Source organism: Strigops habroptila, chromosome 5 (assembly GCF_004027225.2).
Source record: "Strigops habroptila isolate Jane chromosome 5, bStrHab1.2.pri, whole genome shotgun sequence".
NCBI classification, from domain to species: Eukaryota; Metazoa; Chordata; class Aves; order Psittaciformes; family Psittacidae; genus Strigops; species Strigops habroptila.
The window spans coordinates 50,074,795-50,088,272 of record NC_044281.2 but is presented as its reverse complement, the minus strand read 5'-3'; the positions used below and the strand labels follow the sequence as shown (position 1 = coordinate 50,088,272).

Here is a 13,478-nt window from a genome sequence, read left to right as displayed (position 1 = left end):
AATACTTCTGTTCCTTCAAGGCACCTGTATTTTAGCCATAACAAATGAATATTATAATCAAGGAAACTATCTTGGGCATGACTGCTACTGTATACCATAGTATTTTCATGTGAAATTGTCTGGCAGAATGAATTCTACAGTAATTAGCATTCGTTTGCTTGTGTCATGGATTTCTGGCTTTTCCCTGGAAGCTGTTTGTCGCGGTTTAAGCCCAGCCAGTAACTCAGAACCACGCAGCTGCTCACTCACTCCCCTCCTGTTCTTTCTCCCCCACTCCTGGAGGGATGGGCAAGAGAATTGAAGGAATGTAAATCCCATGGGTTGAGATAAGAACAGTCCAGTAACTAAGGTGTAACACAAAACCACTACTACTACCACTAATAATAATAACAATGATAAGGGAAATAACAAGGTGAGAGAATATAAAACTAAAAGAAGAAAGTAAAAAAAGAAAACAATAAACACAAGTGATGCACAATACAATTGCTCACCACCCACCGACCGATACCCAGCCCGACGCGAGCAGGGATCTGGGCCTTTCAGGTAACTCCCTCCAGTTTATATACTGGGCATGACGTGCTGTGGTATGGAATACCCCTTGGCTAGTTTGGGTCAGGTGTCCTGTCTCTGCTTCCTCCCGGCTTCCTGTGCCCCTCCTCCCTGGCAGAGCATGAGACCGAAAAGTCCTTGATTGGGGTATGCATTACTTAGCAACATTGGTGGTGTTATCAGCATTGTTCTCAGACTAAAGTCGAAAACACAGCACTGCACCAGCTACTAAGGAGAAAAATAATTGTTGCAGCTGAACCCAGGACACTGTTTATCAATGAAAACTCTTAATACATTATAATTAATGCACTCACACTTTCCCAGGAGTGGCTGCTAATTTGAAACAATAGTTGAATTTTAGTTACAAGAATATTTGGAGACCCTGCTGTACCTGTCTGAGCTGGGGAGTCTCACATGACATGAAGGGAAAGTCAACCTTGTTATGATGTCCTTCCTCATACTCGGTACTTTAGGATTTCCCACTTTATCACTCTTTCAAAATCCAGCTACTTTATTGCAATGGGCTTGAGGAAGGAGCTCTGGACCTGAAAGTGGTGCTCATGGATTCTTAGGTCTCCTGTCTGTGGGAGGTGGGCCTGTGTCTGTCTGTGGGCCACATGTGGTATCCGCACTGACAGTACGGCAAAAGCATCCAGGGTATAACATTTACATTTTAAAAAATGGTTTTAAAGGGTTTACATGGTTTAAAAAGGGTTTACATTTAAAAAAAATGTTTTAAATATACGTTTAAATACAATATAGACTGCTTTATATGGAAATGATCATGTGTTCCTGAGATACAGGTATACTAGAAGAGAAATTTTATATCATACTCCATTATTTCCATTTAGCAAATCCAGAAAGTTGGCAAAATACTTGAATTTGTTTATAACAACTGACAATGAATTGAAAACCTAGCAACTGGCATTTTACATGGTTTTTCTTTAACATACTTAGGAGTATTTCATTATTAGAACATGATGAACAGGCATTATCTTACATGATATCAAGCTTGAAGACTGTTCAGTTATATGCATCTTGTTTATTAGCTAACTGGGCAGAACCGATGCCCATTTAGGTATTTTACAGTGGTAACTACAGCAACATGTTTTTCCTATTATGTAGAGAACATCTTCCCTGCTTAATCATAGCCCTTCTACATCTTCTAGACTTTCAGCAACATCTTGTTAACAGTTTAGATCAAAACCAGTAGAATAAACTCATTAATGTACAGCTACAAAACCACAGTGACCTTTGTTTTTTTTAAGTACTGTTTACAATAGTGAAGAATGTAGTAAGAAATTAATTTACGGCCCACTGAAATTTTCAAGATTTCAAAGATGTTCCTGTTCTGGAAGACCCCTCCAAACTGTGAAACTGTTCCATGAAAAAGACAGACCATGAGCCTCCACCAGGACACGAACTGCCTTCTTTCACCAGACTAAGGACCTGGCTCATGTGCTTGATGGCAGCGAGGCACAGCATTTACAGAGCCATCCTTCCTATATTATTCCTTTCTGCTTCCGACAACCAGAAGCCTAAGAGTTGATAACAAAGAAAGCCAAATTTGTCTCTCTCCCATCTCAGGTAATTCTCCATACTGACAAGTTCTTTATAATCTTTACAAGTTCTTCCTTGTGTATGGCTTTGACTAAAAACAGCAAGGTGACATGGGAAATGTTCCAAATGAATGTTTCTTCAAGCTGAATAGAGTTTCAGTCCTGAAAAAAACCCATTATTTTTCTATGAAATCCTCTGTATCAGAAAAATGCCAGAACCTCTGTCAAAGAATTTGGTAAAAGAATCTGAATGAGACCTAGGAAATCTTGCTATCCACAAAGAGCAATGCGATACACAGCATAAAAAATACAAATGTAAGATAAAACATAGCCTGATGAGAGTGGAACAAAACACAGCATGATACTGATATAGGAGTATTCAGGAAGTGCACTTAGATCCATGCTTCTAATTTCCCAGGCTTGGGCTTGTCCTGCTGAAGTAAGTAATCACTGGCACATCCTGCATTAGGAATCACTGTGCTAATGTTAACAAATTTGCCTAGATTTCTATTATTTTTACTGTGCCAATATAACCTATTGCATATAATGTCTCCCATCATCAGAACTTCCTGACATTAACAGCTAGATCCTCAGAGCAATTTCCTTGAGTTACTCTCGATGGTTTGACAAGGCAGAATAGGGATAGCTGGCATCCTGTGTTGAGCATTTAAGAGATGGCATTGTCTAAGGAAAAGAAGATGCTTTTGCAATTGGTATAATTCAGATGGCGAAAAGGTCTTTGCACAAGCTATAGAAATTTCCCAAGGGCAGCACTGCCTGGCATCTCTGTAGCATTACTTACTGTGTACCTGGATAGACCTGGGCCACAGACCTACCTGTCACTATATCAATGTAATCAGCTCAGAAAAAGGTGAAGAAAAAGCTCTTGTCTTTGCAAAAAAGGACTCTGGTGCACAGGAGGACTGGACCCACAAAGATGACCTCTCCAAGCTAACTGAGGGCCTCATGAACCTAAGGCACAACTGAACTCTGACTTTGGGGAATGCCAACCAACCTGCTCCAGAACCACTATATCGTGTCAGAGACTCAGATTTGGTGCCTGTAGGAGAAGCAAAACATTAACACTCTCAAAAGCCACCTGCATGACATATTACAAAATATACTACCAAAGTAATATGTTGAAATATATAGCAATTAGGTCTCAGCCACAACCACCAATTATACTGATGAACACCAAGGAAGCACTGGAGTCTTTTCAGAAAAAAGCTCTGCAAGTAGCTGTTTTCAATTGTTCAGTATCTAGATTAAAAATTAAACCCAAACATTTCACATCAATTCAAAGTAGAAGTTTTGAGAATTTTGGGATGGAGACAAGATAATTCTGAGGAAAAATAATTCTGAACAATCTTGAGTGAGTTATTCTCTTTTGGACAATTCTGAGTAACAGAAAGTAAGTCTTTAATTCACAGAGTGAGGAGTATGTATTTCTCTTTTCAGGACTAGTGCCTCACAGAATCCCTTCAGAGTCTTACACTGCATTGTTCAAAGTTCCTGTTCTTTGGTTGCTGTAATGGAGCTAAGTTATGATTGGGTTCCTAGAGGGAAGAGTTTAGGGATCTTTTCTGCAAGTAAGATAGCCAGAGTTTATTTGGCTGAATTCGGGACTGAAAAGGATATTGAAGTCGATAAAGTATGCAAACATCTTCCTACCACCCTAAAGAGAAATGTGTTTCAACGTGGTACCTCTGTTCAGCCTCACTTGCTAGGTTGACAATACTAGTAAAATGAAAGAGCTTCTGGCTAGCCAAATCACTTACAGTGACCTGAAAACACTGAATCAGATTTTAACTATTGCTGCAGTCTCTGCCTACAAAGGGAACAGCTTTAAGGTCTTTTGAACAGACACCTGGTTTGCTACTCCTTCTGGTTTAGTTTATTACAGAAATTATTCTGCTATTCAGAATTTTATTCTGAATTTTATTAACTCAAGGCCAGATGACAGAGTTACAGTATATCGGTATTATTCCCACTGAAAGTATCATGCATAACTACCCTTGAGTTAAGCCACTATATGTAACCAACCAGTTTTGGAGGCTGAAATGATCTTTCTTAGTCAGATTCCAAAGCCCTCCTGTTAGCACTGAATTGACCCACAATTGGTAATGGTATGTACCTATTTTTTATATAGTTGGTGAAATCAGATTATCCAGGAACAGAGCTAAATTAATGCTAAAGCCAACATTAGGTGGTCAAACAATAGAGTAATGAGAATTAAACATGGTTGGTTTTTTTTTTTCCCCTAATAACTGACAGCGATAAAATTCAGTGTAAAACATAATTCTGTACCTATCACATGACTCTGACATGTAGTCCTTGTCATGGTGTCCTCCTCTTCTTTTTGCAGGTTTTCCGTGACTACTTTAGCCTGTACATAGTACAACAAAAGTGAAGAAAATCTGTGACTCAGTTATGTTGCTTCAGGATAACTACAGTATATCTTTTCAGAAACAAACCAGAATAAAGTTACAGGGCAGCTAAGAGTGGAAGAGTTCATTCTATGAACAGTATCTGAGGATAAAAACTTCATTCGAAGTCAAAATATGCAGCAGTCAAAAAAAACCCTTGGAAGACGTAATTCCTCAAATGGAAAACTCTTTTCTGCAGTTGTTCTGACCTCTTTGTTTCTCTCTAGAAATACCATGTTTCAGATTCTATGCTAAAAAAAGTGAACTTAATACGTAATGTGGTATCTCTCTAGTTCAGTTTGCAAACACAGAACTTTGGCGTTTTTGTTTCCACTCCTGTTTAAAAGCAGTAATCAGCTAAACAGCGAGAAAAACTTAATTTAAGAATGCAGGGCACACTAAGAGCCTGTATTATGTTATTCAAGTATGTGTTAATCAAATCCCCTAGATATCCTATTTTTCAGCTGGAGGCATATTTTTTGCTGTTCTTCTGTGCCGTTTCCCAAGTGTATATATAATCTAGGTATCTTCCTAGCATACAGTGAAAACCCCCTCCATTACATGCCATCAGTGGCCATAATTCAGATCCAGGGACATATTTTTCTGCCATGATACATAAATCAAACAGGAATGAAGATACTTTCAGGGTGATGAGAGGAGGAAAGACAGCACTGCAGAAAAAAAAATTATTTTCAATATCTCAGAGATTTTAAATTATTTATTAATCCCTCTGCTGTTTTAAACTACTTACAGCATACAATAACATTAAATATGTTCTGTAATATAAACCAACAGAATTTATCATCATTTGCATGACATATCTTTGGTCATAGTATATATTCTGCTGGCTTACACAAGTATATATTCTGCTGGCTTACACAAGTAGCCTTATTGACCTCTTGTGACTAGCCTCAGTAAGACATGAAAGACTCCTAATCTTGATTAGGAGACTCTAAACTGCATTTATAATCTCCTAATCCCAGACAGTTGATTACATCTTTTTTTCTTCTGAAATAACACTTCAGGCTATGGAAAATTAAGACAAGAGTATGTGATCATGCAAAGAATGGGCAGAACAATTTCTCACATTTGCAGACTGCATGGCAGTCTGTGGTTTACTGCTGATGTGACATTTGACAGTATTAGGATAGATCTCTGGGTACTCCCCAAACACACAGACTGCAGACAGACAGTCTGCTGGTGTCTCGATTTTGGTGCCACACTTCCACCTCACAAAGTAAAGCCCATGGCTTTTCTAAATTACACTGGGCTGTAATAAAATCACATAGATGGAATGAAGCAGTGTGGCACAAAAATGATTGTATCTCACCTTAAGCTCCAGCCAAGGACATGAGAAAGTATTGGAGAATGTGGAATATCCTTGGTGTGGGCTAAAGGATTATGTATTTCTGTTGGCTGGCCTTTAGAACAAAGTGCTTTTTTGATGAACACTAACGGGAAGCGTATCCCTCTGAAGGTGAAAGCACAAGGCCACCATTGGGGGAACATTGCTTTTTCCATAAATTCAGTGGCAGTCAAGCAATAACGTCCTTTGCATGAACAGAATCAGATGTAATTGGTGCATATGTTACAGCGTAATAGCGCCCCAAGTCTTTACCTGGCACATCATAAGGGAAGAGATTTAATCATCAAAATTAAACAGGCTTTAAAGGAAAAACTTGCTAGGAAATTAATGTTAAAAAATGTTATGGCCAGGATTTAAAGAAGCAGTATATATGGTACGCAGTTTTGAAATACAGCAGCTTCCACGCTGAACCCGTATGGCTGAATGCACTTCGCATTGTTCAATAAAGAAATCTTCATAGTTTAGGGCTTTTTAAAAGATTTATGCTGTTTTCTCCAAAAGAATTTGTTTTGTCTTTTTTACAAGCAAAAAAATGCACAACAGGCCATTCTACTGCATGTGATTGTTTTCAGTCACAGCTGTCTCCCAGTCCTTTGCAATCTGCTTCAAAGTAAGTAGACACCAAAGAATAACTGGAAATTATAGTAATAACATGCATGAACTCTGAATTTAAAGACTTTCCATTGTTTTTCTTGTGGAAGTTTGGAGGACAAGATGAAATATACTGTGGAATCTTAAGGTATATCTCTTTCACAGGTTAGCATTAAGAACTGTAAGCATGTTTTTAATCTTGTTATTCTAAATGTCCCCAGTCTTTTGGCACTAGGTATTTCTTTCAGGAATCAAGTGACACAAAAAACCATAATATGAAACTCAAAAGGATGAAGCATATTATGTAACTTAAAAAACAATACAAAAAATACTTGGATTCCCAATGAACAAAGGACTGTATGGTATATGACAGTGTATGGTGTATGCCTTTTCCCTGTGACTAAGATGCCCTTAAAAACAAACTAGTATAATTAGCAGTTCTCCATTATTTTTGTATGTTAAGGACAATAAAGATTGTAGTTACCTGATAAAACAAAGCATGTTTCTTGAAGATATACTTAAGAGCTCTAAATGACTATTATTGCTATGTTTAGAGAGACTTCACAAAATGACAGACAAAAAGCACAGCAAATTATTCCAGCATTAGAAAATAATGAGTTAGAAAGAAACTGTAGAAGCAATGTGTAGAGTTTTTTGTACTTCTGTACAGTGAAGATATACCCTAAGCTGTCAGGACCATATTAAATGGGGCATAGTTAGAACTGAGTGGCTCTGATAAGGGGCTCTGCTTTGCTATCAAAGTTCTAGATCAGTTGGATTGAATTTCCTGCATATTGCACATTTCCAGACTTTCATTCTCTCTCTTTCCTTTCAGTGACACTACAAGGACAGCCTTAGATACGCTTATAATTTGTGGTTTTCTAATGCAGGAGACATCTACATTTTCAAAGAAGAGATGATACCACAGAAGTCAGGAGGAAAAAGTTTTCAAACACATTCATTCTGCATATGTTCACTGTTAAGTTTTAAAAATGACCTTGCAGATGTTCTTAGGAAAGACATCTGCATTAAAGTAAAAAAACACTTGCCTGAAGTCGAAACTATGAGTGGGATATTTTAACCTTAAGCATCTTAAATGTCAGTACTAAGCTAAGAGTTTTTCCAGCTCCCATTATGAAGCTTTTTGAAATTTGTTTTACCCTTGAAACACATCCCAGAGAATTTGTATTTCAAATTCTCTCAGATGAAATAGTTGCATGTGCTATACTTCTGTAACTCAGTTTTAGCAGAACAACAAAAGTGATAGCCTTAACTTCATGATCAGTATTGCATTTGGCCCAAGTTTTCAGTCTATTTGGTGGAAATTGTGACTATTGTTCATCACCATAATAATATGGTCAAGACAGCTACAGCAATGAGAAAAGAATGCTCAAGTTAAAGCATCTCTGTTTTCCTGGTGCTTGGACTTTAAAACATCATGGGAAAGGCCCCTGCTACAAGAAATTGCTCACTAAATTCTATGTTAATAGAAGCTTCACAAGGAAGTGCAGCCATTCAGTCTGACTTTGGGCTACGATCCTTGACTGCATGTATACTTCTTGATGCAGAAAAGTTAGCCACTCGCACAACCTTTCAAGAACCACAATCTAGCAGCTACCAAGAAATAAAATTATTTTTCTTCTAAATTGCATCATCCCTACTTTCTGGGTAAATTAAAGTATCAGATATAGTTAGTACCTTATTGAAGCATAAAACTAACTACAGGGCATTAAATGTAGATTTTCCATGGTATAGAGACATGGGTCAAATGTATGTTTTTGCTTTTGAAAGACTCCCTCTTAAGTAACAAAGATTCTCAAATATGGTCAAATACTTTGCCTCTTCCTCATCAGCAGTGCACTTTTTAGGTTAAATGATTTCTATAATGTTCAGAGGAATGTTCAATACTGGCATGCAATTTTCAGGGAAAGAGGAGAAAATTAAAAAAGAAAGAAATAAAATGGTCCTATTATTTCACTCTACTAGAGTATGGTTATAGCATCACTGTGCATGTATCTCCAATGGAACTGAATTGCCAGCAGAAGCAGTAGGACCTTCATGACTAGCCGTATAATATGGCCTGTACTTAAACTGCCAACTTTTGTATTAATTCACAATTCTCTAGCTACACAAAATCCTTCTATCATATATAAATAGCTATTGTCCTGTTTGTCTGTACTGACAATCAGGAGCACCTCCAGAAGTTAAAAAAGAACATAATAATGTTTTCATATACCAAAGCACTTACCAGGGTCTGATTCTGCATTTCCATATCAGCTTTTGTGTTGCTGTTTTTCTTGTGGTTTCCGTGAGAGCTGATAGAGTTGCCGTGAAGAGAGGAGCCCTGGGAGCTGCCCTTCGACACACTCCTGTAGGAAACATTATTTGATCCACTTTCTGTCTGCTGAGCTGCTTTCTTATCAACTCTGCAGGTAGAGAGTGATTCCTCTGATAAATTACATTGCCCTTCTTCAATCACTCTACTTTCCCATTCCTTTAATGTTTAAAGTAACCTCTCTGTATCTTTCTGTCTCTAAACCTTTGAGTGATAAATGTTTCTAACCAGCCTTGATCAAACCTGTCACTTACAATTTCAGGTAGTATATCAATTTAGCCTTTCACATATAATGATTTATATTATATTTGGGACTGCTGGGCAAACTTGAAAACACAGTATAGCAATTGTTAAGTTCTGTGAGTGAAGGTTGTGGTAGCTAGCAACGTAATTAATTCTGACTAGTTACCAAATATATGTCTGCTGGTTACAATACATGAAGATGGAATACATTAAAATATGCACCTAAATATCCTCAATCTTTACACACCATCTGCTTAGATTCTTGATTTCTGGAATCATTTGAATTTCTATCAACTTGGATGTAACTTGCCATTCTTTAATTTCAAAGACCATTGGTTTGGTTAACAAAGTAACATGAACAAAATTATCATCTCATTATTAATGTTTTGGGGGTCTTTTTTGTGCAGAGATTAAAATCCTGATTGTCTACCTACTAATTACTACTATGCATTCTTAGCCTATGAGAAACACATTGAACTTAGCATTTGATCAGCCATAAAGCTACAGTGTACAACACCACATCCCAAACTGTGTTCCAGAGTCTTACCTGTTTAAAAGCTCTTTCATAAAACTGTCTTTTGGTGAGAATGTAGATGTGCTGGAACCTTTGACACCAGGAGTGTCTTGTGAAGGTTTCAAAATTTTGCTCTCCATGACATCAGCTAAAATATCACCGTTGTCTGTTTTCCTGTTAATTTCTTTTTCTATTTCACAGTGTTGTTCAGTTTTCTGTTTTTCTTTTCTTCTCTCTAATTTTGCCTGCCTAATTCCAAATCCTGAAATTCTTGCATCTTTTTTTTCTACCTTTGTTTTAGCAACATCAGTCTTCCGGCTACTCAGTGCTGGCAGCTTACTCTTTCGAAAGCCAAACCAACTAGCTATAGAAGGCCCAGTCCTTTGTTTAGTCTCCGCAGTGGGAGACTTAGTTTGTCCCTGACCCTTTTGCACATTTTCTTGGATGCATAACATGACTTTTTCCTCTATTGTAGGTTGCAGAGCCGGGGAACTCAAAATACTGGTACCCTTCTCAGAGGCTTCTGCTAACTGTAAACACAATTGCTGTTTTCGTGACTTTGTTGCTCCCAGTTTCTGAGAACACTTTATTCCATCTGAGCTTTGAAATGATGAAGTATGTTTGGAAGATACAGAAACTGATGCTTCTAGCTCCAGTTCTGCTGGTAGAACACTTTTTTTACTATGAGCTGCATGTTGAAAACTTTCAGTGCTTTTCTCACTCTGGACAGACAGACTGCGTGCTTCTTTCTGAGAAAATGGTTTGTTTCCATTGCATTTTGAAGCGTTGTGAAACAGCTCTAGTTTTGGAGATGATGTGAAGGGCAGTTTGCTTGGGCTTCCATGCTGGCTATTACAACTAGTTGTATTTCCAAGAGAACCTTGTCTAGAATAGGAATTTTCTGTGGTTTTAGGAGTATATGAAAGAGTCTCTGGTGTCACTGCTGACCCAGGAATGGGCTTGATTTGGAGTCCTTCCACGGATGAGTTCTGCCTTGTTAGAGAATTTCCTCTATCAGAAGTGTTTGTAATAATCTGAGTCCGTACTTTTCCGAGACCTTCTGTTGCAGGGGCAGGTGGTTTTTCCCCTGTCTGAATGCTGAAACTCTGACTGCGAGCTTTCGCTCCATTCATGCCCAGAGCTGGCTTGAAGTGTGACTTGTTGCTAGAAGAAACAGATCTCTTAACTAATTTGTTTTCTAATCCATCTACTCTGTCTACCATCAAGCTGCAGTTTTCGTGTGAATGAGGCGATGCTGTATCTATACTAAGTCTCACAGTAAAATTATTTTTTACTTCAGTGTCAGACTTAGAGTCTTTTAATTCAGCATCCGCTGCACTTCCACTGGTTACACATATAGATTCATTTTGCCTGTACTTACTTGAACTCACATGACTTTTGGAAGCTGCATTTATACTGTCTTTCTCCTGTTTCCCTGGTACAGTAGAACTCTTGCGGATAAGTTGGGGAGATTTGACAAATAATTTCAGTCCTACAGGGAGATGGGTTTTCATTCCTTTCTCATCAGAGTTTTGGGTAGCATGTGCAGTGTTACTACCATGAAACAGTGTTGACAATGGGGAATTGTCTACCTGAGACAGTAAAGGCTCACTTGTGCTTGTGGTATGACATTGAGGAGTTGCAGGGAGAATGTTTGGCATCTTTTGTGGCTGATCCGCCCCAGTGCCACAGGAAATATCTTTTTTGCTCGAATATGTGTCTTGTGAAGAAGTTGTTTCCAATGACGGAAAACCTAGAGAAAAGGACCTGGCTGTTTGAAAATCTGTGATAGGAAATTCACGATTCCTGTGGAGACCCAGCTGATTAGGGCTTTTTGGGCAGACTTCCTTTGTGGAAACTTTGGGAAGTTCTTGGCATGCACTATGGGGTTGTTGAGATATGCTCTTACTTTGCATAACTGCTTCTGCATCTTCTTGAAGATAAGATAATTCAATTTTGGCCCCAGAAGATATATTTTTTGCTTGCAATTCATGACTAGATTGATTATGAAAGCCAGAGTTCACAGTTCCTTTTGATGGTGATGATATCAGTATATTTTTTGCTGTTTCACTGGGACCAGCTCCTCCTAACTTTACCACTACAGGTGGTGAATGAGCATAATTAGGCCGAATCAACAAGGATGTTGACCTGCCTGGAGGAAGTGGTGGGAATGGTGATCGGGCTTCTACAGTTGCTAAATCACAATGAAAGTCTCTGGTTGGAGGTTCTCCATAGTCACTGGGCTCTATAAGGTGCTGAGGCAACAGTGGTGATGCTGGATTCTGACTCTTTGGATACTTTGACCGGTCACCTCTGCCTGGATGTTTCAAGCTGGGCAGAGGGTGGACAGGGGTCTTTGGAATCTGAAAGTCGACTTTTGAGTCAAAATTATGAGGTGGACTTTGTGCCTTTTTGAATCTTGAAAGCTTTACAGGTGGCAGAGCAAGTGATTTTTCAAGGGCTGCAGGACCTACTGCTTCAGCTACAGGTTTGTCCTCATTCTCTGTCATCGCAGTTTTTTGCGGAGAAAATTTACCTCTGCTTGGTATTTTAGTCAAGTTTGGCTTTTGATTGATTCCTGAATGCACAGTGGAGCTTGAATTGGCCTTGTATGATGCATCATACACTGGCTTCACCATTTTTTGCCGTGGAATATTTTGCAGCATCATTCTTCCACAGCGTGAAGATTCATTGCAGGTCATGGGGACAACTGTGGTTTTATTCCCTGTATTATCTTCAAGAGTCTTTTTCTTGGTTTCATCTTCAGGTCTTTCTAAAGCAGTGTCGTTTCTATCATTGGTTCCTGTCTGCAAATCAGTTATTCCCTGAGGTATAAATTCAGTATATTCCGCACTGGATGTAGTTTGTGGCTGGTTGATTGAAATTTCATTTCTTGTTACAGTGACAACTCCAGTTTGATGTGAGCTGAATTCAATAGGCTCACCATCCTCAGCATCAAATATTACTGTAATACACTCTTCAGAAGAGGTCTTTTTTACAACCTTTTGTTGTTTAATGAAATTACATGTCTTTGGCCTAATGTCTGAGGGAGCAGATATCTTTTTTTCTTCTTTGTCAGTAGATACAAACTGAGAATTCTCCGTGTCTTTGAGCATGTCAGAGGTCTTCATGTACTTCTCAGTAAAAGGAGTTGCTAATAAATCTGATGGACTTTTCTCACCACTGCTTTCTATGCGCAATTCATCCAAGACTTCATTGTCATCAGTATCTGAAAGCTGAAAATTAAGGTCCTTCCAGCCTACATTAGCGTGGCTTTGATTTAACCGTAACTCAGGCAGCTTTGCTCTAGTGCATGATTTTACTTCTGCCTGAAATCCACTGACAAAACTAGTCAATTTTTCAGGTCTTTCCTTTGAATTAAAATATGAACTTCTTTCTGGCAAGTGTTTCCTATTAGGATCCCAGTCAAAGAAACTGTCAGAAATGCTGTGAGTTAATTTGTTACAATAGGTCCTGCAGTCTTTGCTTGGTACTTCCTGCAGCAACAGTAAGGATGAAGAGTCGTCATCTGCATCATCATGTGAATCTGAATCATAAGAGAAAGTTTTGTTATGTTCAATGCAAATACTTCCTATTTCTGTTGGCTTACAATAAGTCTGTTCATTATGGCCACCACATTTAACTCCAGGGGAATATATTCCTTCATTAGAGTTCATGCAGTCTTTGTAACCCCATTTTGATATTACTGAAGGTGATTCAAGTAGTATTTTTTGCTTCTGTAATTTCTTCAGCCCTTCTAAGATATGGTTTTCCTTGATACGAGTTGGAGGTAGATCATCTGCAGGACTTGAGAGGTTGCTTGGGAGTGAAGAGCCAACACTTATTCTTTTATCCCAGCTCACAGATGACTGTTAAAACAAAATAAAATTCACAT

General features: G+C 38.4%; 1 protein-coding gene across 11 annotated transcripts in view; it reads right to left on the bottom strand.

Moving 5' to 3' along the window:
• Nucleotides 1-13,478, bottom strand: part of NCKAP5 (NCK associated protein 5) — a 408,143-nt gene that overhangs the window by 48,784 nt on the left and 345,881 nt on the right. For 8 of the 11 annotated variants that reach the window (XM_030485815.1, XM_030485817.1, XM_030485814.1 and 5 more), the window contains 3 exons: nt 9,617-13,452; nt 8,740-8,917; nt 4,416-4,494 (listed from right to left, as the gene is read on the bottom strand). In XM_030485815.1, coding sequence (XP_030341675.1) covers nt 4,416-4,494; nt 8,740-8,917; nt 9,617-13,452 — 4,093 coding nt within the window. The remainder of the gene's footprint in view (nt 1-4,415; nt 4,495-8,739; nt 8,918-9,616; nt 13,453-13,478) is intronic. The other 3 variants (XM_030485820.1, XR_003991395.1, XR_003991396.1) reach the window with 3 other exon arrangements.